At 37.8% G+C, this 26,503-nt stretch overlaps 1 protein-coding gene across 3 annotated transcripts; it reads right to left on the bottom strand.

The window, feature by feature from the left end:
- Window positions 1-2,594: 2,594 nt before the first annotated feature.
- On the bottom strand, window positions 2,595-26,019 carry paxip1 (PAX interacting (with transcription-activation domain) protein 1). 3 transcript variants are annotated; one of them, XM_067453654.1, is made up of 21 exons: window positions 25,838-26,017; window positions 25,080-25,214; window positions 24,877-24,920; window positions 24,661-24,724; window positions 24,439-24,549; window positions 16,224-16,862; window positions 13,435-14,284; window positions 12,000-12,094; window positions 10,610-10,702; window positions 10,296-10,433; window positions 8,832-8,953; window positions 8,459-8,643; window positions 8,298-8,341; window positions 8,067-8,134; window positions 6,474-6,576; window positions 5,856-6,024; window positions 4,849-4,949; window positions 4,548-4,682; window positions 3,688-3,763; window positions 3,140-3,199; window positions 2,595-2,899 (listed from the first exon to the last, which is right to left on the bottom strand). In XM_067453654.1, exons 1-21 carry the CDS (start codon window positions 25,916-25,918, stop codon window positions 2,883-2,885), a joined length of 3,330 nt encoding a protein of 1,109 aa, XP_067309755.1. In that variant the 5' UTR covers window positions 25,919-26,017; the 3' UTR covers window positions 2,595-2,882. The 3 variants fall into 3 exon arrangements, with proteins under 3 accessions (XP_067309755.1, XP_067309754.1, XP_067309752.1); XM_067453653.1 differs by lacking the exon at window positions 2,595-2,899 and having other exon boundaries at window positions 2,906-3,199; window positions 16,230-16,862; window positions 25,838-26,019; XM_067453651.1 differs by lacking the exon at window positions 2,595-2,899 and having other exon boundaries at window positions 2,906-3,199.
- Between the last annotated feature and the right edge of the window lie 484 nt (window positions 26,020-26,503).

The raw sequence follows: 26,503 nt of genomic DNA, 5'->3' as shown, positions 1-26,503 counted from the left end.
CCTTTAAGTAACTCATGTCAAATGCCAAATAATAACAGTGGTTTACATGCTGAAATGTTAAATATTAGACTCAAAAATATTGGCTATGAATTACTGCCAAATTTGACTCCTATGCATGCTTTTCAGATATTTAATCATGGATGATGCAAAGTAAATGCTGTAAATATTACCTCGGATTTTGTAATACTGTATAAAGTGTACAAAATAGTTTGGAAGAAAATCAAATAAAGGGCTTCCGTTGTATTGTCATTTCGTTTCACTTGAGTTTTTTTCATGCTGTTCGTGTTAATGTGTGTATTTTGTAGAATATGTATTTGTGTCAATGCAGAAAATGAAGAACAGAATTCAAAGCAAAGGTAAATGTCTCTCTAGCACACATAAACTGATCAAACATTTTGTAAACAACGACACACTTCTAGTTCCCGTCACAGCAATATTCAGCTGCAGAGGGCAGCAGTGACTTCAGGGAAGAGAGACCTGCTGTCATCACCTGAGGCTCAAGGGGATAAACCTGTTAGATTTTTAACATGTTTTGTATTTGTCGTCATCATGCATTTTTGCAGAGCTGTATTCGGTGATGAACAAATATTGACCCAATCATTTGAAAGCAACTGGCATCAGTTTTAGCACACCTTTTGTCTACACTCATAGTAATACAAAGTATGTTTTGTAATATTCATATGCCTCACTGTACTCCGGACGTGATCCTGTCACAGTTACCAGAGTGGCCCTTTACTGTTCCAGACCTTTAAGTAACAATTTAAGAACGGCTATATTGAGATATCAGAAAGTCTGAAGTGGAGATCTTAAACAAAAGTCTTTAAAAATGGGTTTCAAAAACCATTTTAGAACTGTGCCTATGCCCTTTAGCAGTCATTTCATTATATGAGACGTGAAAGCAATTAATACCTGATTGATGTAAGAGTCATATCTTATTATGTGGACAGCAAAACTCCTCTGAGACAAATGATTGGCACATCTATTAATTTGGACTTCTCCTCTGTGCTTAGATATGCATTACTTTTTATGCCAAGTTCAATTCGGTCTTAAAGAATTAATTTAGCGTACCTGTTCAGACACATGGTGCAGTTCATCATCAGATGAGTCTCTTTTTCCACCAACTGATTGACTGTTGCCATTCACACACTAAGCCCCATGAAATTTAATAAAATAAAGTATTTGAATTCATATAAATTTTCAGTTTCTCCAAATGTACATACGAGCACAAAACAATCCGACGTCTAATTAGAGATGAAAACACAGTCTGGACAAAGGAGCGCTGCATTTTCATTCCCGGTCCTCCTCAAATTTGTAATTAGCCAGCTTTAATGAAAGATAATTAGTTCATATGCAAATTCTAGAATGGCTGAATCCCTAAGCTTTGCACCATCTAATTAGCATGTAATTTGTATATTATAATACATTTACCATTAAGAAGTGAGGAGTCCAAATGTTACAATGCTACAGAGAGGAGGAGAACAAGAGTAATTAAAGCGCAAGTCCTTTTAGCATTTAAGATTAATTATTGTGTCTCCTGATGTTTTATGGTACAAGAGCATCAACATCATAAATCTTTGAGGACATTAAACCAACAAGGAACTTGTGCAAGTTAATCAAAGATCTGGTCACTAATTTGCATTTTTAATTCATCGCAATTAACGAGAGCGTCAATGGGATAGGAAATGAAGGCGGCTGCGACAGCTATTCAAGCTTCTGCGGTTTGCTTCGTTTCTTTAATGAGCCTCTAGAAGAGGAAGCTCATACTTCTGCTTCTCCATCTTCTGCTAGAGCTCGACTTACAGGAACACAAGCAGATGTTAAGCCATGGTTTAAAAAACATTTTACCACCATCGAACCATGAATGATGAAACAATCTGAACAGCAGATACAAAAAAGATGGATACAAGGATTTCACAACACTCGATTAAGTGCTTTTGTAGCCATGAAGAGAAGCCGCTCAGTGGATTCATGTATAAAGTACAGTTTGCCAAGCAATATAAATTGTGTTAAATGCCAAAACAAACGCATTTTGAAGACACTTCAGGTACTGGTATCGATCCATTTCCACACTTGAGCGAGTGGGTGATCCCCAGCTTTGAGCAAAACACTATTGTTTCCCCTGTTGCATTTCTGGCACATGACCTTGGCTCAGTAAGTTTTAATTGATCCCATTTTAGAGGGCATTACTGCCAGCTCCTCTCCACAACCCTGCTCAGGAGCCAGGGGATCACCTCAGGCCAACTGTCTGACAGCACACAATTGCCTTCCACCGGTAAGTACTCTAACACTTCATTAGCATTTAATTGAATTTTGTCTATCAGGAATAATGCTTTTAAGAGAAGAGAACAGAACACCCTGTGTACTCCCAGCAGCATCGGTGAGGAGAGATGATCGCAGGCCATTGTGTAAATATGTTTTGAGATATGCAAATCCTTGTAGTACTTTGGTTTTCAAATAAAAGTTTGTTTTTAGATTCAGAATAATTGATTTAGGAATCAGAAGTGATTTAGGAATCATTATTTTAACCTAGGTTCTCTTTTAGACTTGACGTCGACAAAATAAGACCGATATATTGAACGACTTAATAGTTAATATCACATTCAAATTCAGATTTTATTCCAAAACCATAAAAGAGGCAAACATTTAAATCACGGTAAAAACATAGCTTTGCCTTCATTTAAACAATACAAATAACAGCAATTTATTTAGAGTCACTGTTACTTTGTTTACAAAACTGGTAACAAATTATTTATTAATCAAGTAATAAAATACAAACATTGAAATATAACATGACTGTACACTAAAATGCAATAAGTAACCTTTAGCATTGATCCAGAGCAGGGCACCCGCAGTCAAATAATATTCATGTCCTTAAAAGGACATCATGTGAATTTATATGTGAGATTGTTAAGGAGCAAAACGTACATAATTACAAAGCAAAAGCTGTTGCAGAAGTCTACATGTCATCATATAACGTCAGAAATGCTGAGTTTCACAAAGTAGTTCTTCATCAAATGAAGGCCGACATCAGTGAAAGTAAAGATTAGTGGTTGGGTTAATCACGCGGATTCAGAAACCGCTCAAAAGTGATTGTTTTTTATCTGTCTGTTAAATCTTGCATGTATTTTAAAAGGATATGATTCATAATCCAAGGTCTGAGTCAACACCCCTGTCAATATAAGCTCAGCAGTGTACACATCTGAAAACAAAGACAATAGATCATTAGACTGTGACTGATCTATACACGTATAAACACGTCATTTTCAAACTAGTGATGAATGTAAGTACTGAGAAGCAGTGTTGGGACTAACATTACAAGTGCATTACATTACTGTTTCAGGTAACGCATAACTGTTAAAGCCCTCTTCTTCCTTTATACAGAATGGCAGCACAGCTGAAAAGTTAGTTTGAACTGCGCCCTCTACTGTTCATGCGTGAATTTGCATTTTTACCTCAACCTGAGGCTTATTATTTCAATTTTGGTATGAAGAGGTTTTAAAATGTGCACAAAAATAGAATTTTTGTTATAAAAAAAAACAAGCCCAGCCGAGGTGAGAAAAAGTGACGCAAAAGTAACTTGGTTACTTTTTAAGGGAGTAACTCAATATTGTAATGCATTACTTTTCAAAGTAACTTTCCCCAACCCTGCTGAGATGAGAACTGGACAAGAAGGATATGTTCTCTTACCGATGTTCTTCAGGAAGTACTCTCGACACAGATGGGAGTCATTCTCACAGGTTATCAGAATAATCTCCGGTAAATTCTAGATCAAACATGGGATGAATCCAGAGTGCAATAGTCAGTTCTTATTACACATAATATTACACCATATAGAACAATCTCAGACCATAGTTATACGAGACATTTGTCAAACATTTAACAACACACCTAACATAATAATAATTACTGCATTTGGTCTCTTATACTCACCAAGGCTGCATTTATTTGATCAAAATACAATAAAATGGTCAAATAGCCTATTAAATTTAATAATACATTTTAAACTAATTTATTCCTGATGGCAAAGTTGAATTTTCAGCATCATTCCTCCAGTCTTCAGTGTCGCATGATGCTTCAGAAATCATTCTAATAGGATGATTTCTGCTCAGGAAACATTTATTATCATTATCAATGTTGGAAACAGTTGTGCTGCTTAATATTTTGGGGGTGAATTTTGTCAGGAGTCTCTGATAAAGTAAAAAAAGTTTGTAACCTTTTAAACCTTTTGTAACATGCTAAATACTGTTACTGTTTTGCTTCAAGATGAAAATCTTTTGGAAGTGTATATTAAGTATTATATTATGTAGCCAACATGTCATGGCAATAAATAAAGTGTAATGCATCCTTGTTTATTTACTACCATAATCCTCTTAATGCTACATGCTAGAAATGATATACAAAATCACCAAACAAAACAAAAAGAGCACAAAATGCAGAGAACAGCTCTGTTGTGTTGGTTGTAAATAGATGTTCATTAAGTGTGACACAGCATCCTCATCAAGACAACAGCGCCACATGCCCCTGTATTGGGGATCTGATTAGTGTACCTTGTTTTGCTTGTGCTCCATGATCTTGCGGTAGGAGGGCTGCTTGGAGAGCACTTTCCCTCCGGCACTCTCCACGATAACTTTCATCGTGCTGAGGCTCGGACAGATTCCTGGAGTTATATAGAAATACTTCCCCTGTTAAAAGAAGAGCGAGACGACAGAACACACACCCATCAGTGAAACGCTTCTCTGTGATATCCAATTAGGCCACATCTCAGTGCTGTTTGGCTTATTTCTCATTCACACAAACAATGAGGTGGGGACGTGACAGTGGATGGACTGCAATACCACAGCTCCTCACCTTGAACAGTGGCGCAACATGAGCTCTCTTCAGTGACTCCTCCAGGCTAAAACAGAACAACACCTCTGCCTCTGCATCCCGCAGCATGTAGCTCTGCTCATCTGCAAACAGACAAACAAATCAAATTTTCACTAGGAATGCACAATACATCTATACCTGCTAATAAAATGTTCTTAAAAGCACAGTTCGGCCAAAAATTTCTGTCGTTTACTCATCCTTATGTTGTTCCATACCTGTACCACTGACTTTCGTCTGCAGAAAACTGAAGATATTTTGAAGAATGTTTTGGTGACTGTTGACTTCAGATGTATGGATAAAAACACAGACATTTCTCAAAATATAAGAAATGCATACATGTTTGGTACGACATACGGGTGAGTAAAAGATGAAACGCATTTTTTTTGAGCCACTGGTGTGACCGAAACAATATTGGAAGCAGATCATATCAGGCCTTATTTTTTAATTACTAAATAAAATGTAATCCTAAAAGGTAAAGTGTTTTTTATGCATGTGTTGTAACATTCAAAATTGAAGCTTATGGAAAATACACACGACTAATAATTCCAATGATCATTTGCAAAAAAAAGCCATCTTCTCTCTCACTGGGACAGTGCTCAGTTCAGATTATAATAATCAAAACCATTTGAAACCCGTTTGAAAATTGTTGGCTTGTCTTGTGCCAAGTCTGCGCTTGGCATGGGTGTCATAAAATTGGCAGGAATACCAAAAATGTTAGATAACAAACAAAATGTCCACATCAGCACATTTCTGATTGACTTGAATTACCCGAGATGGAGCTGGGTTGAGATCGCTCATCCATTTCTATGGAAACTGTTTGTGAACTCAAGAACTAACTTATTTCCAATCTGTGTTCATTACAAAATATTAATATTTAATTTTTTTTTTATCCCAAAAATTTATGTTGGTATATGAAGCAAGGCTCCTCAGAGCATCCAGACATCAGTAATAATTGATTGAAACATAAATAAGACTCCACACAGACTCACCCACAAATTTCTGGCTTTTCCAGCTTTCTTCCAGCCATTCTGGAGTGACTATGTGCTTGACTACAGATACAGCAGTGAGGAACTTCACCGTTCTTGTCACTTTGTTAGCAACCAGATGAGTGCACTTCTGAGTGCTGTCAGCCACTTCTCCTCCAAGATCATACAATTTCTGCAGCCAGAGGAGGGGGGGGGGGAGAGAGAGAGAGAGAGAGAGAGAGAGAGAGAGAGAGAGAGAGAGAGAGAGAGAGAGAGAGAGAGAGAGAGAGAGAGAGAGAGAGAGAGAGAGAGAGAGAGAGAGAGAGAGAGAGAGAGAAATGATAAAGAGGATAAAAGGATGCAGGGGAGGGCGAGCAGAACAGCATGAGGGTAACATGCTGACTCGTATGTGAATGGAGCAATATATTTCTCAGTGCTCTCGAACAGTTCAGAGGGAATGAACTCATGATCATTTTTCAAACATGGTCATTTTCAGAGCATTCCAGCAGCCTTGAGAGCTCCCAGCTAAACATTGACATTGTGACTAGAGAAATGTGATGGTACTTCTTTAAACTAGGCCATTGTCATTCATTGGACTAAATACATCCGCTTTCTACAGGATGTGTGCATGTGTTTAGGTACCTTTATGTACTGCTGAGCCTGCAGAGGTTCGAAGCCTGTGAAAAGCACGTAAGGTGTGGACTCGGGTGGAAGCTTTTTAGTAGGTGTTGGCAACTCTTCTAGCCTGTAAAAGAAGATAGACAATGTTAACAATCAGCTCTAGGAGTTCTCCATGGTTTTTGAATTGATTGTACTTAATGGAAATGTTCTTTTAATATGTTATTTATTTTAGCCTTTTTGTCACCTACTTAATCCTTAAGTATACCTTTTGTCTTTAGGAGCACACAAGGGTTTGAATACGCATGACGCAAATGTCCTCATCATTACAGTATGCGTACTGTACGCATGCAGCTCTAAATTTTTACGCACTCATTTATTTGTCCAACAGGTAAAACAGCAACAAACAGAGAAAAGAAACGCTTATGCGGAGCTTTGACAGTGCGACCATTTCACTCGCATTAGCGACTAAAATTAGATGCGTGTAAACTGTAAAATTTATTTTGGAGAACGTGCGGCAATAAAAAAATCCCTGCAGATCAGTTTTCTTAAACGTATGATCATGAAATCTTCAATGCCTTAAATGGTATAAGCATCTTAATGATCATTTTAAGGCATCTTATATTTTGTGAATGGAGAACATAAATCATGATACTGCCTAACGTAATATGATTTCATTAAATAAATGTGAGCGTTTCAAGCTTCAAAGCCTGAAAGTGGCGCTGGTTGCGTTCTCCAGTAGCTCGTAATCAATCAATAGCACACATTTATGCCAATCGATTAAACTAATGCTGATCAATTAAGACAATTTTGACTTTACAGTGTTTATTTTGTAATATGTTGTAAGAGTCCCCCTTATCTGAATTTGAAAGAGCAGACCTGCAGACATTTCAAAATAAGAGTCCCAGTGTATTTCGGGCTTATTAAATAAAAGTCACACAGTGTGTCCAATTTCTACCCCAGTTAATATTTGTTTGAATTATTTACTATGATATTTAATTTAATTTCCATTTAAAGTACACTACCGCAGCTTCTGTCTGGGATGCCCCATCACAGGAAGGAAAGACTAATGACATCATTTGAAACACATTATAAAATGATATATATTTTACTAGTATCAGTGTTATTATAGTTAACCAAAACTTAAACTTTTTTTAAAAAATCTCTTTACTTGAAATAATATTAAACTGACAAAATAATTTATTTGTTTTAATTAACCTGAAGTACCAAACTAAAACTGAAATAAAAATTAATAAAAAACTATAAAGACATTTATAAAAAAAATATGACAAAACAACTAAATTACTTTAACAAAAATTAAAATAAAAGCAGAATTAAATTGAATTCAAAATATTAACAAAAACTATATAGTATGTCAGTGATAATAAAATAACATTCATATGGTAAAATCTGTTACAGTGTGTTTTGTGTTTCAGACCAGTGAGCTTATTGTAAAGGCTATGTATTCGGCTGTGCTCATGCAATAAGCATTTACTGTAAAAATGAAGTATACTATGAGCTTTACGGGAACATTGAAAGATACAACAGATCATTAAAGGAAGAACGGATTGGAAGCTCTACCCACAGTTCCAGATATCTTTCACTGTTTGTACTTACTTGGGCCTCTTGTTGGGCGGCTGCAAGCCGACATCAGCCTGTTTCTGTTTCAGCTGCAGACGTAAGGTCTGTGTGAAGCGACAACAAAAAAAAGATGACTGAGTCTCCACACATACACCTCTGCCCAGACATGCTGTTACATGTGTATCCACTGAGGACCTTCACTGCAAGACTCAAGCATCAAAAACAAGAGAGAGCAATCAAAGTGTGTCCGTGTGAGAGCCCACTCACCGCCAACGCCTCCGGTGAGATCTTCACAGGAATGCGCCAAGCACCTGCACAAAAAAAGGGAAAGGATGTTATGTTCTACCTCCTCAATAGCTTGGAAATCTGCCAGCTATAGCATCAATATAACTCAAAATTACATTGCTGAAATTTGAAATAAAACTCACTCAGAAGATTGTGCACAAAATGCGGGTTGGGTGCCAGTGGTTCGGGCAAATTGAACTGAGAATATCTGCTGTGCTGGATTTGCCTTAAAGCTTCTAAGTGCCCCAAGAGGATGTCACACAGCCACTGGGCATTCACACATGGGATCCTCCACTCCTTTGCCTTCTCGTATTTCAGCCCACTTGGCCTGATGAAAGGGGCATAGAATAATAACACTTGTCACCAAGACAGATTGAGCCTCAACAGAGATATAAAACAATTACTGTGATCTGTTCTTTTATTTTATATATTATAAACTTTTTAACAGTTGGTAGAAGGAAAAAGTGAGCATCCCGTTGGAAGTAGGCAACAACAGTAGACTGCATTGGTTCTTACTCTTTACAAATGAGCACAGTGTTGCTTCGACACAGATAACCTGTGTACCGGGCTCCTGCTAGATAGGCCATAAGCTTCAGATCATCACGGTCACTGTCCATGAATCCAGTCACAGAAATAATCTGAGTTGTGACAACAAAAACAAAAACAAAATCAGATGACGATACTAAAATTCACCACTCAAATGCATGATAAACTGGATAATAGCATATAGCATAGGACTGGGTATCTGATTATTTTTTATTTGTTTTTTGTCAGTGAGTATGGTTCACACACTTAAATGTGTAAATGTTCATGAACTGGATTAGTATTTTAATATTATTTTCAATAATACTGTAGTATTATTATTTAAAATATTAGGATTGTTTAAAATCAGGAAATCATTATTATTATGGATGTATTTGCAAATAATCAGTATTGGCAGATTTTTTTTTAAACAGCAGATAATCAGGGCTAATCAAAATGAGGCAGTAAAGGTATAAAACTCATGCTGTGTTTGGAAAATAAAGTCTCATGTAGATTTAAGGCTGTTGATGTTAACACGATAATGTAGTAACACAATCTCACTTAAACACGGTTTAAAAAATATTTGGCAGTGTTAACTCATGATCTATTTAACCCTATGAATCACCCGTAGTTCAAGCCAGGGTTGCCCAGTAGTTCATGGTTTTTCCCTTCACCAAACATTATTTGTAGCATGCCTCCCATCCATTTCCTCACAAAATTCAAACAATAAAAGTTATAACACAAAATAAACATAAAAAGAACATCAGAAGGTATATTGAAAGTTATAGTACAACTTAATAAAAATGTATAATCTCTCATGTAAACAACTGCAGTATACAACTCAGCATTTGAAATTGATCATTATAAATAGCATTTGAATATAATAGTTTACTTTTGGCTCTTATTAATTTCAACCTTCCATATAATGTACATGTACTAAATGAGAAGGTTCACTGTATAGTTTGTACTTACCTGAAAAATATTTACAAATGAATCAATATTGAATCGAATTGTGTAATACCATTTACCATGATCATTATCGAAGCATCAGACAGCTTAAGAGAATTCAAACAGTACAGCGCAAAACCTTGAGACATTACCACAAAACTATCAGCAGATGTAATTTTCAATAATCGGGCATGTGTACTTACTGTCCGATTCTGATTGAGCAGTAATGTTGCATTCCTAATTATCATTATATAATTAATATTATTAATAATAACAACAACAATGAAATATTATGGTTTAAAATTATGCCCATATTTAAATTAAGCATAATATCTTAATATTATTCATAAATGACGACAACAACAATCACTTCCAATCAATGACAGACAGTAAAATTGATGTAATGAATATTGTGATTAATCTATATTTTTAATATTTGTACCCAGCCCTGGTTTAATATAATGTTGAACTCTTGAACAAAGCCCTTGAATAGAAAGGGCTGGTTCTTACATGCTGCGAGCAGGGCTTGGCCCCTGGAGGAAAGCTGAACGGAAGATGAAGAGTCCTGTGAGGAGGGACCATTCTCTTCTTCTTGAGAACAGTGTTAAGCCAGTGAGCCGTCACACAACGTTTCCCCTCTCTCAGAGCCTGGAGCAGGAAAAACAGTTTAATAACAGATCATTAGTAAATGTCACGACTGAGAGTAGACTAAAGAAGCACACATAACCTTCAGGATGTATTCCCACCAATTAAACCATGCAGCATAATAGACTGTGGGGATAATGTATAATGCGTTTCTTTTCAAAGCAAGCTTTTATGTTTACCTGGAGATAGGTGTTGCTGACTTGACTCTCACAAAGTAAATGAGTGCAGCGGCTTAGAGCAGAATCCACAGTGCCTCCATTTGCCTGAATGATCTGTTTGCAAAATAAAAAATGTCTTATTTACATTCTGCCAGAAATTAAAAAAAACCAAACATCTAAAGCCCGGAACACATCAAGCCGACAATTGGCCGTCTGGGCGTTTTTGAGCGTTGGCTGACTTAGTTTTTTCAGTGTGTTCCACACCGTTGGCTTAGTCCATTGCTCGGGAACCTATAGCCTATTTGACAAAAATCATGTGGCTCACCAGGTCTCTCACCATTTACCAACAAACGATCAATAAAAAAATTAGACGCATCAACAAAGATCAATTCTCCGCAGAAAGGCAGCCAATTACAATTCCCTTGTTGTACAGCCTACAAAAGTGTATGATGATAATAATAATAATATTCAAGTTGTACTGGCGAAGCATTTTCAGTGCCACGCACAACGAGTCGCGAAAGCAACCACTCACATTTCTGAGAGAGCCTACAGCCCCTGCACTGGGATTCAAGCAGCTGCAGTTTGCTTAAGGTAATGGCAAAAACATTTTTAGAACAGCAGCAAAAATGTAAAAGTAGGCTATATAAACTTATATCCTTTTATTGAAACTAGTTTTCAAAGATTTCCAAACATTTCACCCGCTGGTATAGGCTACTATCAGTTTTGATTATTTGAATATTTTGAAATAAAGTGCAATAAAGGAAGTGATCTGCATGGTTGATTTTCAAAACAATAAGCATGCGCTGCTTTGTTTGCGGTTTGTGTATCTACACGCTGCCCTGCAGTGACGGTTTCTGTTTGAATGACGAATATATTATTTATATATATATATATATATATATGCGCTCTCATTTACACGCAGGAGCAGAACGCCATGCTAAATTGACAGTCGGCTGCCGTTCTCTTGGTGTGTTCAAGTGCAGCTTTCCCCTGACACAGGCAACAACATGGCCAGCTTTTATCAGCGCTTGTTCTGTGTAACACGGTTTGGTGTTTCCCTACCTTAAAAGGGTGTTAAAGTAATTGGTGAATGCACTTCTTACAGAAATTCTAAAATACTATTTTAATATGTGTTAGTAACATTCATAACAGACGTTAAGAACAACAGATTAATTATTATAATTTTCCTGACATTTAAAAACATACATTTTTAATGAATTAATTCCTCTAACTAAATGCAGTTTATTGCACTGGAGCTGGGTTGCTCCATCTCCTGTTCGCTGTTATTCTCTGTATATTCAGAAGCACTTTCCAATACACTCTAAACTTCTTTTAAACAATGTACTCTTACAAAAAAAACAGCTTGGAGTAACTAATTCAGTATTTGCTGAGGGGTGGTGGAGTCACTTACCCTTTTCCATGTGGCCAGTAACTGTTTATCAGCCATCTGTTCTGGATAGTCAGCAATAGCAAAGGTACAGCCGACCAGGAATCCCTCTTCAGGGACTGAAAAAAATGCATGATGTTAAAATATTTTTGCCATCTTTCCAGTTCATTCAGGAAAAAATAACTGTTCAAGCTAGCTAATTTTTTCGGAGACTTCGCATATATCTCAAGTAGTGTTGTCAAAAATATTGATATTTCGATATGTATCGATACTGGAATATCTGAAACGATACGATTCTCAGTTTTTACAGAATCGATACCAGCTGCGCTCTCCTCTCTGACCGAAAGCGAGTTGACACACACTGGCATATTCTCACTCAGCCCGGTTAACCTCTGAGCACGGCGAACGCGCGTTCTGCTGGACTTTTTCCCCATGACAGTGCGTTAGTGTTAGTGTGTGAACGGTCTGAATTTCGCGCGGGATTGCACATAAATTAATTCTACTAATCCCCATAGATTTCGTGCTCACATCTGAAGCGCACACACATAGCCTAACGTAATAAAGCTGCCTCTGACATGATACAAGTGCAAACATTTGCTTCTTTTTTCAGCTTATTATTGGTCAAATACACAAAGAATTATCAGAGCACATCTGGAAGAGTATTAACGTAAACACAGTCGCAAACAGTTCAGGAAGAACGAGTAACAGGAACAGTGCAGGATCCATGCGTCCGTTAGTCTTAAAGGGACCGCAGTCATTTGTTATTCAAACTACAAAAAGACAAACGATCACACTGCTCTTGACTGATCAACTTGTGTAACTTTAATAGTTTCATCTATACGCTATTTAATTTTTTACAAAGAACATTATCCAATGTTGTTTTAAATGTAATTACTATGCATTTTTTTTATTTCAGTTTCTTATCTGAATGTTAGACCTACCTGAAAAAATAAAGCAGTCTATTTAATTTGTATCTTCTGTTCTATTGCATTTATTTGTGCTATTGTTTGTAATCTGTTTATTTGTTCTTATTTTATTACTGTTTACTCATCTTTTTAAATTCAATTTCCCTTTCGAAATCAAGCTTTCTTGTGCTGTGTGCAAGCTATTGCAACACAATTACCCTATTGTAAAAAATACATTGAGATAGCAAAAATTTGTGAGATAATTTTAATAGCAATTGATCAATAATTGTTCAAATTAAAATGATGCCCAACCCTAAGGAACATGCTGGCCACATGAATTTTTAGTAAAAAATAACAATGAATAATAAGTTCTGTTGTCATATTAAGCATCTTATCTTACCTTTTTTTTTTTTTACTGTGATATCGATTTAGTATCGATATATCGATATTTTAGTCTGGTATCGTATCGAAGTCATAATTTTGTTATCGCGACAACACTAATCTCTAGAACATAGACAAACTATATGTATATTATTCACAGCTACTACACTTACTGTCTTGGCCTGGCTCATGCCCGAAGAGCTGGTGCAGCTGTGCAGGCATCACTGGAGGTTGCAGCATGGTCTGGGTCTGATGTGGAGTAACCTGCTGGTTCTGATGCTGCAGAGGCTGCTGGTTCTGCAGATGCTGCTGTTGCATTTGCTGCTGTTGTTGCATCTGTTGCATGTGCTGCTGTTGGAGTTGCTGTTGTAGGAAATGTTGCTGCTGCTGCTGCTGCAAATGCTGTTGGTGCATCTGTTGCTGGTTCTGCTGTTGTTGTTGTTGTTGTTGTTGCTGCTGCTGCTGTTGTTGTTGTTGTTGTTGTTGTAACTGCAACTGAAGTCTATGCTGCTGTAACTGCTGCAATTGCTGCTGCAATACATGTTGTTGCTGCTGCTGCAAGGGTGGCCTCTGGAGCTGCTGTGGCCGCATTTGTTGCTGTGCGAATGGGTGTTGTTGCTGCTGTTGCTGCTGCTGCTGTTGTTGTTGTTGAGCATACATCTGCTGATGCATCTGTTGCTGTAAGAACTGATGGGATTGCTGAGGCATTTGAGAGAAGCCTTGCTGTGGCTGAGGTTGCTGCTGCTGTTGTTGTTGTTGTTGCGGTTGCGGTTGCTGATGGTGGTGCATCTGCATGACCTGCGGCAGCATCATAGAATGCGGTTGTGCCATCTGTTGTGGGTGCTGTTGTTGCTGTTGTGGTAGCTGATGTGACTGCTGCTGCATTAACTGCTGTTGTGCTTCAGGTGGTAGTTGCTGCTGGGTCTTAACTGGATTAAACAGAATCTGGTTGGGAACACCAGACTGGCCTTGATTTCCCAGGTGCTCCACCACACCTTTAGAGGATGAAAGACTCTGGAGGATCTAAAATGACATACAATTAATTACACACACAAAATATAAATATTAATCATACCGGCTTTATAAACGTAAAGGAAATAAAATAAATAACACAAAACAACTGTTTTATATTAAAATATAAGGATGCCCAAAACCTTATATCACAGTATGTGTAATTGTTATAGCTGTCAAGTTTATTAGCAATAAATACTCATATATCTATATATATAAAATAACATTTAAGTAACAATTTATTTTAATTTTCTAACAGTATACCATCAAGGGTTTATTTTGAAGTGTCGCTGGCTAGAGGTGTAACGGATCACAAAACTCACTGATCATATTACTGTTTTTGAGTCACAGATTGGATCATTTTTCAGATCAGCAAAAAACTAAAACTAAAAAAAACACCAGTTGTAAAAACAATTTGAACATTTCTTTAGAAATTATTAAATATAAGCAAGCAGTCAGTGATAAAATAAGAACAAATACACAAATCACAAGTATAGATAAAAACAATAGGTCAAAGTTACAAAAATAATAAGGTCTAATAGTATTCAGATTCAGAAATGTAATATTTAACTGTAAAAATCACTGTATAAAATAAATATATTCATCTTTATTTAAGCTGTGATTTGTTTGATTAATGTCATAGACAGCAGTAGGTATTTATAGGCTGCTGTCACTTTAAGACCTAATCCACAGATCCACTATACTGACACACAACTGTTTAAGTACACTTAAGACAAAACTGAATGTTTATGAGAATATATGCCGAGATGCATATTTTAAGATAAATTTGTGTCCATTCAAGCACAAGAAGACCAATTATTGATTGAGTGCGAGAACATAAAACGAACAGAGTTCTATTTCTCCACTTCTTGCACTTGAGTGGTTTAAAACAGTTTAATATCTCAAAAGGCAAGGATAAGATCCATTACACCCCATTGCCAGAAAATAAATAAGTGCTCTGGTTTCAGAGCAAGTTAATATACATGTGTGCAGCTCTCCACTCTCGTCACTCTGTCAAACTGTAAGACTGGGAAACACTGTATCATGAACTAGATGATTCAGTCCGAAACTGGTAGCACATACATTTACTTATACCATGGTCTGTCTGAATACTCAATTCTGATTGGCTTGTAGGTGTGCAATAAAGCAGTTTAATGCACATGTAGTTCCACGTCAGTTTAATCACCATTCTATGTTAATGTAATGTTTTTATTAAAATGCTGCGTGCATACACATACTGTACGTCACTCACACACAGAGAGCGGAGATCATGATGCGCACGCACAGAAACTTGTTTTCTCGCTCTCAACAATTAACTCAAATAAAGGCGATAATTCAAATGAATGTAATCTTATGCACAACTTTATCCCTGTGTCTAATTCAAAGCAAGCAGATTGAATTAGAATTAGACCCCATTGACATGGATTATACGAGCAACGGTTGGAGTTAAAAATCTTAATTTGTGTTCTACTGAAGAAACACACCTACCTACATCTTGGATGCCCTGAGGGTAAGCAGATAAACATCAAATTTTCATTTTTGGGTGAACTATCCCTTTAACTGACGAAAATAATCCTTCCGGTCAAATATTGCGACGTAAACACCAATAACAGCTTTAAATTCTGAATGCTGACAAATGACTATGATAAAAGTGGGATAATCCACGGATAGCCTCGCAGAGGCAACCACACTCTGCTTTTCGTGGGGCGGTTCTTTGCCTCTACATCGTACATTTAAAATAATTTAATGCATAGCTAGCTGTGGTGTATCACTTACTTAAATCACAAACATTACTTAAATCGTCGTTCTAAGCCATTTCATGATATCGACTGTATTTTTACATACATCGTAGAGCCCAATCGTACAGCGTAGATATCAGAATCTTTACCAGTGGATACATCTTTACTATTACAAAGTACATTCGGTCATAATGCTCAAAACTATTTCTTACACTTGCCACATTTGAGGGTCGCGAGGGCTGTTGCGTCTCTGCATTGTTAGTAATGTTCCTCAGTGTCCTGGGAGTTGGATTCCATCCACCCATGACCTCTGATCTCTCCACCCCTAGAGGCACACCTCCACCTGTATTGACCAGCCGAGCATCTGGCGTCCCAAAACCTCCAGGTACAGGTGGGACATTGGCACACAGATTGATCAAACCCGTTTCTTTGCCAGGCTGCAGTCGACGCTTTGCAGGCCCAGGCTGCGGCACCTCAGCTGGGGTCCAGTTCAGGTTGCGGTCTTCTTTCTCTGGGGACGAGTCATCAGAGTCATCGAACATCAACTCTGATTTGCGCTCATGTTTCGGTGAGGGTGAACGACTACGCCTGCCTACAGGGGAAGCATCATGGGATGATGTAGGGCTGGACCGCCGGCTGTGAGGTGAGCGTCTGTCACTGTAGCTGCCTTCAGAACCTGAGCTCCTCTCATTTTCATACTCGCTGCCATCCTCTTCCGGTAACTCGTATAATGTAAGCCTTGGGTGATATAAAGTCTCATCCTTCCTGTTCTTTTCTTTAACAGAGTCCAAAATCCATTCTGGGGTTACTATCTTAATGTTGCTATGCCGCAAAGCGCACTCATACTTGGCCTGAAAAAGAGAAAAACCCAAATGAAAAGCAAATTCCACAATTTACAATCCAGTTTATTTAAACGGGTGAGCTTTTGATATATAACAGGTCATGGTAATAAGATTATCCAGTAAGTTTCAGAGATAGAGATGAAATTTCCTTGTTAGTCAAAGAAAAGCTTTTATAGACACCAGGCCCTACAGAATAATAAGCACGTGTAATTCGGTAGCTTGCAGCAATAAACATGCTGAAGAAGATGGCAAGATATTGTGGAAGAACACAGTCACTGCATAAGCTTCCTTTGGATCCTAATATTAGGAATGCATGATACTTCATTTATTTTTAATAAATTACTGTACGCGTGTTCATCTCAGGTGTTGGATTTGCAGACACAATGTTGTGCGTTCTATATTGGATCCGACAGGAATGGTAAAACAAAGTTATGCGAGTAAAACTTATTTTTGTATGTAATAGTCCCGGGGCTTTTCCAGACGGGCTACTAAAACGTAAGCTTGTCAGCAGAAGTAATATTTCTCTTTATATCCACATATATATCCATATTTATTTACATTTATCCACAAATCGTGCAGGCCACGTAATACAGAAATAATATTCCAATCAATCACAGGTGGATGAGAAATAAATCATTGTGTTTGTTTAATAAAGACGTTTACGAGCCCTGTGATCGAGATAATTATTCCGGTTGCCTCTTTCAAAACAATCCCTCCCTCATGTGAACTGAACTGAGAAGAGGAGCTGAAGCTCATTAAATATGCAAATATTATCCAATCCTAGCCGTGGGCGTTTACTTTCAAGTCTCCGGTGAGGCACTTACAAATAAAAATAATTTTGTAAATGTATGTAAAAACTTAAACTTTGATATAATAAATACAAAATACATAATGAAAGAATAAAAAAAATTAAACTTACTGTGTATTCACTATTTAAGCTTGCTGATTGCTTGTGTTAAGAATAAACAACCAATTATCTACCATACTTTTGCTGCATACAGTTACTGTAGGCTACAAAAGATTTATAAGAAAATACAGCCCCTAGCGCTAGTCTTTGTGAGTGTGGGAGCAGAGAACAAGCACTTATTCATGCAGTTATAACATTGTTTTGCTTACTTTAGGCTTAACTGTCTTTTCTTTTTTTTTTGCTTTACACACTCTGATCTCCATATGCAACTTACTTCTTTAGCCAAACATATAGTGCTTTGTAAATGCTAAACACCACGAAACTCTGCATTAGGCGAGTCACAAATATTCTAGTATAAAAGGTCTAATTACCTCATTATTATGTGCCAGAGTCTCTTGAGGCCTACAGTAACCCCAGTGCAACAGTGCTAAGCACCCTCAAATGAAAGCATGAGCACCCTCAGTTGAAGCTGAAATAATAGGATATTTGCAAAACAGATTGGGCAAGCGCTCCAGTGTGTATATGTGTTTCTGCTCTGGAAAGTGTCAAATCTTTCTATTCATAACATGCTTTTTAAGTCAGTGCTCCAGACAACAATAAATAAAATTAAGGGGCCATTGGCTCCTATAATGGGAAAAAATGTCTGCCATGTGCCACAAAAGTATAAAGGTGTTTTAATTTCGTCATGTGCCGTCACATCTGCCCTCTTATTAATTTATTTTATGTTTCATCCATCCCTTGGCAAATTAGTATTGTTTGGGCTGATGCATCCTATAAACTATGTTGTATGTCTTGGACACACCCAATTAATTTTTTCTTCGTTAGTAATATCCAAGAGCTTTTCACATGCAATTATATGAGCGATGTTAAATTAAGTGCTTGTATTTCATGATAAAACCGAAAGAATTTGAAAGCCGAAAGTTTGTTAATTGTTAAACAAAATGAACGAACACATTAAAAGTGACACATTAAAGGTGACAATTAAAGGACAACACCGGCAATTTTTTTAAGTTTATCTTGATCGTTATATCTTTGTGAGTACAGTCTAGGGCTGCCCCCGACTAAACATATTCCTAGTCGACTAACACTCCTGCATTTTAGCGATTAGTCGAATAATCATTCATTTATGATATTATTATAAAAACTTGCGTATATACAAGGAGAGGTATAGTCCAAGTTGAAGTTTAACACTTCCTTATGACAGAAAATGCTAAAGCATGATATTAGCGCGTTCAAAATAAAAATGAAGTGCTTAAAACAGAATAGTAAAGCGTTTAATGTATAGGCTACAGCGACACAAAAATCAGTGGCCGGAACGTTATAGGCTAAAAATAACATTAAAAACAGCAATCAGACTGCCTGTGCATTTTAATAATTTATTATCAAAAATGCAAACTGTAACAGTAAAAATGCAAACTTATTATCAAAAATGCAAACTGTAAAAAAAAAAAACAGTTTTGAATAAAATAAAATAAAATTCGTTCTTTAAAATTAATTAAATTAACGTATTATAACTTAGGCCTAGTACAAAACAAGTACTGTAGCTAAAACGCTGTTTGGTATAAAAATACAGTGGAACATTTATATACTTTTTATATTGTTCAAAAGGAAAATTAACAAAAACGAACAATTTAATAAATGCACATGGCACAACGCCAAAATTTAGAATAAAAAAGGCGGCGGCAAACAAATCAACAGCCAACAAGTGTTTGATTAAATTGTTTAGAACAACTATATTTAAGACAAAATGCAGAACAAATAATTTAAAGAACACTAATACAGATCAAAAATATCAGAGCAAAGCCGCAAACTGCCATTAAGACGACGGATGAGTCTTGAACTGAAACAACAAGTTGCAAACATCAGACTAATTTTTCTTACAGAATAAAAAACAACTTCTGCATTTTATAAAAACGAATAAATAAATATGTATTTATTTATTTTTATAGCCTACCTGTTATAAAAATACTTGTTTTTTTATATAGCCTAACAGATAGCAAACAGAAACACTATAAGGAAACGTTACTACATACATGTTTTAAATGATAAGACATATTCGATGTGATAGGCAAATGTTTGCCTGCAGATTTTGCAAACAGCCTTTTTAGGGTCGTCCTTCGACTTTTCAAAATGATCCCACACTTTGGACTTTTTTCCTGACATAATTATCAGCATCAGCCAGACACCTCTCCCACAAGTGCGCTTTGGTATACCGCGAGACGCGAGGTCTCGTTGATCTCTCGTTGCTTTGATGTCATGTCACACTCCGTCTGCAGTGCGTGTGCGGTGCGTGTTGCTTTGTGTATGCGGTAGGCTACAGGATCCGCACGCCCTGTTGTGCTTTCGCATAGGCCTATGCTGCATTTGTAGTCCGCAACTGATCCGCTGTTGCATACCACAAACAGCATTTATTCATTATTTTTTATTTAAAATCCAAAAGTTGTTACTGAACATGGCTCGTCAGAATTGCAATTCTCTTTGTTTACTCTTTCATAGTCAGGATAACGTATACTAGCCTTCATTTAAACAACATTTTATTAAATTCATTAATTCATATTTATATAGCCTAGTACTTTAGATTTAGCTTACACAAGTGGCAAAACATTTAAACATAGGTTATAGCCAAAAATCACAAGCATTTTAAATTAGAAACTTACAATAGGCTATTCAAAAACAGCATCACAAAATAGACTCGGTACGAAAACGATCGTCGCACTGCTGCAGGACCGCATCCGCGTGCAGTTTGAAAGCTGTAACCCGTTAACATGGGTACAGAAAAAAATACGCACCGCACACGCACTGCAGACGGAGTATGTGTGAAACGGGCGTGACTGCACAGCCCCTGATTGCATAATTTTTTCACAGGATTTTTTTTTCCGACTAACCACCTAATGAAAATGTATTCGACCAAGCCCTCTTCATATCGACTAACGTTTAGTCGACTATTTGGGGGCAGCCCTAGTACAGTCTATAGAAAAAAAAATGAACCAGATTGGTGCTTGCAACAGTTATTACAGTTAATGCCCAGAGCCCCCCCCTCAGCTAAAACGGCAGCTTTGGGGGCAAACATGTCCAACATGAGCAGGTCCCTTACATGACAACGAGATGCGTTTAGCCCCTTAGCCATTGTTTAAATTCACCTGTTTTAGGCGGCTAGCTGTCTCGCGCTGAAGTCCTGCGGTAGCCGGAAAAACAGTCCAGTGGGGAGGAGTATCGTGTGTATGAAGAGGCTCTGCTCATCGGCTCGACGGTTCTCAGTATTGAACATGTCAGAGAGAAACAGTTTTCGATTCTGTACTGCTGATCCGACCACTGCTCGTTCAGTTACTCGCACATGCTCAGTATCAGCGGCTCGTGAGTTCATCAGTTCTCTCAGCAAAACATGTATCAGTTCAGTGAAGGGTTGGAGTTACAACATATAATTCAAGACATTAGTTTATTTATATTCAGAGGGACTGTCACTCATGTCAGAAAGTGAGCAACTAAAGTAACGTGTGCGATCAGCGCTGATTTAAGACGCGAACCGTTTAGAACGATTCGGTCCGATTTGGTGAACTGGTTCGCCCGGTTCACTAAAAAGAATCGGTTCAGAACGATTTGTTCGTGACTGGACATCACTAGAGTGATGATCTGATGGGGCTCACGAGTGGAGAAGAAATTGTTCACGTTTGTGCCTTTCCGAATTGTATAAATTTGCAGCGAACACTTGACTAACTTACACAGACACAACACAGCCGGGCCGGTTGAAGAAAAATGCCATTCCGTGGTTAAAGACGGGTGCAGCCACTGTGGAGGTAATGTACACTTTATTTATCCTTCCATTTGGGGACACCCGGCTTGAGGAAAGATGTGCAGTAATTTAAAATAATCTTGTCATGTAAGGGACCTGCTCATGTTGGACAGACATTTTAATTGCATTTTGTGTCTGTTAAGAGGCACAAAGACACCCTTTACGTGCATGCCCCCAAAGCTGCCGTTTTAGCTGAGGGGGGCTCTGGACATTAACTGTAATAACTCCGCGTTGCAAGCACCAATCCGGTTCGTTTTTTTTCCTATAGACTGTACTCACAAAAATATAACGATCAAGATACACTTAAAAATTCGCCGGAGTTTAAGTAAAAATCTTATTGTGGTTATGAATGGCTGCGCTACAAATAATGTGAAGTTCAGGGAGTATGAGAAAACAGCAAAGGTTAAAAGATATTGAGAATAAGAATCCATATCAGTATGAACTAAAAACGAGAACTGTTAACAGCTAGTTTGTGTCCATACAGCTGACGTTTATCTTTTGTAGTTTATCCACGTTGTGTGTGCATGAAATAGATACACTGCCTTCCTGCACTTTTACAGTACCTGGATGTGCATTCATTGACATGTCTTCTTCGTCGTTTTATCGCTCACAGCTATCAGTGTTGTTGCTCAATATAGCTGGGCTTTGAAAAAGCCTGATATTTTTAGTTCGGAAACTGATCCACACTGTGTATTTTGGCACTCAAACGCCAAAAACGCGTCATCTCATTTTATTGCGTCAACACGACAGATATGTGATAGGCTATTAATCACATAACATGCAGTTAATCATAACATGTACATTTATATGGTCTCCAGTTGCCATCTCAGCAAAAAAAATATACTGGTAATCGCAAATTACAACTTTTGGCAATATAGCTAATCACAGACATCTCTGTTGATTTCTTGAACATAACAGTCAATAAGAGATGTTTATTTAAGTCAGAATCTACTCACCTCTCAAAATGCCAGTTTCGTTCAGTGCAGAGTTATGCAAGCTTGAAAATCCTCTCATTTTAACAAAGTGTAGACACAATGTAAAGAGATTTTTTGTGCAGCGTCATTGATTAACAGCCACATACACGCTGCAAATGTGGAATTAACTCTCAAAATTGCAATGACTAACACAGTGACCATAGCAATAAATGGGACAAAAGTCTGATAGCCTATGAAGGCTAGAGGACCCGATTTGATTCTGGTGTCAGGCCTCGGCTCTGTAGCCCATTATCTGCATTTTTTGTTTGTTGCATGTTTATTCAATAAAGACTGTTAACGATCTTGGTTTCTAAGGGTACTTCTCAATTCTTATTTGTGCAGCCTCGTTTCCTTTCCCCACGTCTCAGCTCTACCCCTTCAGAATGCAAGGATAATATTTTCATGATACTGAATATTTCTCAATCAGAAACCAATGACATTTGTTTGGTTACCAATAGGTTCCTATAAAAGGTAGGCTTTAAAAATCTAGGCGGTGAAGAGTGGGCAATAAAGCTGACCCTTTCCTGAATACAGCACTCAGACCTCAAAAACAGAGCCAATAAAACAAGACCAGCAAACCAGTCCCATTCATCAATATACCCAACAGAAAACAACCCACACGTGTAAACCTAGACAGAGTCTTGCAGATAGCAGCTGTTAAAGGCACTCTATTAGTCGTAAACTTTAACTGAGCTGCTAGATCTCACACACCTCCCCCATTTTACTATGGAGAGAGAGAGTGCACCATAAGACTGTGTTGATGCACAATGCCTTTAAGTCAAAAGTATACCTCGCCCGTCCGCATCCATGCACCATCCGCAACATGTAATTTTCGCCATCAGGTTTGCGGGCGTCCACACACCCCGGCCGCGTGTAGCCCAATGTTAGATAACGTGCGGCCAGTCCGCAAACACCAGCGCATGCACAAGAAAGGCAGCCAAACTTTTTTGACCGTGCGAACGGTGCACGTACAACAGTGCATCGACCAGAGTCAGAAGTGCGCCAATAATTGTACTGCGCATGTATCGAACTCTGCCATCCGAGGTTAAGTATACCGCATTTTCCGGACTATAAGTCACACTTTTTTCATAGTTTGGCTGGTCCTGCGACTTATAGTCAGGTGCGACTTATATATGAAATTTCATTCATACTGACAAGAATAAACATACAGCCGCGAGAGGGCGCTTTATGCTGCTCCTGTAGCCTACCCCTGAAAAAAATTACTGAAAACAAAAAAAAACTTAACTGAAATATTAAGTTAAGGACAACAACTTAAAAAGACTGAGCACAAACAAAATGCCGCCATAAAGAAAATCTTATTCTGCAAATTACACACTGCATGTAGTAAAATATGCAGCGGAGAACAATTCACACAGCGTTCGTCTTGCGCGGCTGAGCCTCTCCCGGCAGAGAGTTCAAGCATCTGTGGACTCGTTCCTTCAGCTCTGGCCATCTTTCTTACAGTCCGCCATTAGCTTTCTTTGTTTTCTTCATTACAGTTAAAGTAACCTCTGCTTTTCGCCAGTCCATCACAAATTTCTCACTCACTTTAAACTTTTTTTCTTCTGCTCGGTTATGCACGGTGAGCCGGCGCGAGCGAGTGTACGCGAGTGGGTACACACATGCGCGTACGGCTCCCGCTCTGCCCTAATGCGACTTATAGTCCAGTTCCTCTTCATGATGCTTTATTTGATTGAAGCGACTTATACTCTGGAGCGACTTACAGTCCGGAAAATATGGTACTTTAAAAGCTGCGCAAACATGAGACGCAGAGGAAATAAATATATACCCGGGGCTTTATGGTGTACTATACATTTAGTATTAGTAAAAGCAGCCTCAATCTGACTGACATCTAACTTCCACTAGCAAACATTAATTATATGCATTAAGACAAAATGACAGACATGTGCTTACCCCCTTTGGTTCAGGCACAACAAGATGGGTGCACTTTTTGTTGAAGTGGAGCTGACAGTCACCTCCATAGAACGTGATAAAGGCCCAAAGTGTGTTGAGATCCTCTGCCAGCTATAAAAAAGACAAGATTAGTAAACACTAATATCAACCCTGCTGTCTGATAATGACAGATGACAATATGTCAATTTTAATGAATGTGCAGAATACGTATACGTGACTTACATGTGGCAGACAAGCTGTAACACCAAAGAACACTTGTCCAGACTCTGGGGAAAATCCTGTAACTCTGATTTATTAACAGTCAAGATAAATGGTATGATATTCCTTTAACTTGTTATCAGTTTCACGGTTGCATTTGGATGATGGTGACATGTCAAATGGGTGCAAAAGCAATATCAGAACTGTCGATTTCCAAACCATTGAATCATAAAAGGATACGGTAGCAGGTCTCCACATTTAACAGACAGGATCACCCAGCTTGGCTGAAACAGAAATTAATATGTTTTTGTCAGAAATGAATGTCAAATATTGCAGCACACTTCCATTAGCAACAGTAAGTGATCACATCTAATTACAGACAGAAGAGTTTTCTCAAATGTAGGTTCTGACTTTTAAACCTTCAGTGCAATATGTCTGTTTACCTTCACAACAGGCAAGTCAAAGACCTCTCTGGACTCCCCAACCTCTGGATTGTCCCCGTCTTCTGCTATAATGTGGGTGGCGAGGGCATTGTAAGACACTTCTTTTCCTTTCCCAGCTTTCAGAAGTTGTACAACCTAACGTTATGAGCAAATGTCAACAGGCAGCATATCAATCAATTCATAAAAACAAAAATAAAACACCTGCTTGCTACAAGCTCTTAATGAATGGAACAGGAACCGTTGATAAAATCGTGAAAAAAAATAAGCAAAAACTACACATAAAACCAAAAGATGAGACACTACGATAAAGACAAAAGTCTACAGATGCTAGCTTTATATCTTTTCCTTGACTTCCTATTTAAGATACAAGCTACCCTTGATAAATATTGTATAAACACACTTCAGGGGTAGAATTATTCATAAACATGCAAATAAATCACAAACACAACTAAAAGATTAGTCCAACGTGAGAAGTGTCGCATTGTTGTCACTGATGATGGCTAACACACTGAAGACGGGACTTTCGCTAACAGCAGATACAGGCGAGTAGCGTTACCCCATACATACAAAAGATGGCGTCCTGAATAAATAAAGCCTACTGTACTCAATAATAACATTAAATACAGTTTGCGTAAAGGTATCATCTAGTTTTCGCCATGTTACGAGTGTTGATGTGGGTTAGCTTTCATGCTAACACCAGTCAGTAAGCCACTATTAGCCTAAAGGCTAAATGAATATCTTATCACAGTTAAACGTACCTTCGGATCAATGTCTCCCACCACATAAAACTTAACGTCCTTGAAAAGCTCTTCCGGTACTTTTAATTCGTCTTCCGACATTGTTTTGACTGATTTAAATTATTTTACAGCAGACAGTAAGCATTGTGTTGCTGTCAGATTAGCGTACACCAACCGGCCTCATAGGAAAGGGGTAGAGAAGCGCCAAAGAGGATTCGGCGGGCTCTGGGCGCTTACAAATATTTCATGGGGGGGATCAATCATTTTACGCAATTACGTCTGGTAAATATTTAAAATGCAAGAATAAAATGAACAAATTCCATAATGACACTTATTATCTTGTTCGGTGAACGTATTCTGGACTTTAAATATTGAGTATTATAAAATTAAAATATACGGTGTATTTCATAACACCCCTACATGTGTGCAAAACGTCACATTTGTGGGCGGCGCGTCATTTTCCACGCGCTTATTTACATCAATAAAAGCGCCAAATATGAAACGCTTCTGCGTCTGTATTGTGAGCGTTTCATTAATACAACCAAAACATGTTATTTAGGAAGATTTAAAAGATCGATTTGAATTTAAACGTATCATAGTGTTGGCTACACACTTCTACTTTCCTGCATTTAGTTTTTAACCATTTTTTTTCTCATTCTATCTCATTCTAGATCTAATCACAAGGCT

Source organism: Pseudorasbora parva, chromosome 9 (assembly GCF_024679245.1).
Source record: "Pseudorasbora parva isolate DD20220531a chromosome 9, ASM2467924v1, whole genome shotgun sequence".
Taxonomy (NCBI): domain Eukaryota; kingdom Metazoa; phylum Chordata; class Actinopteri; order Cypriniformes; family Gobionidae; genus Pseudorasbora; species Pseudorasbora parva.
This window is presented reverse-complemented; position numbering and strand designations above follow the sequence as displayed.

Excerpts from the sequence above, each read along its gene's own strand:
- paxip1 (XM_067453651.1), bottom strand. The coding sequence starts at position 25,918 with ATGTCGGAAGACGAATTAAAAGTACCGGAAGAGCTTTTCAAGGACGTT. Across the intron at positions 24,725-24,876 it reads AAATGTGGAGACCTGCTACC|AGTTACAGGATTTTCCCCAG; the intron begins GTATCCTTTTAT and ends TTAATAAATCAG. Across the intron at positions 16,863-24,438 it reads TTGTGCCTGAACCAAAGGGG|GCCAAGTATGAGTGCGCTTT; the intron begins GTAAGCACATGT and ends TCTCTTTTTCAG.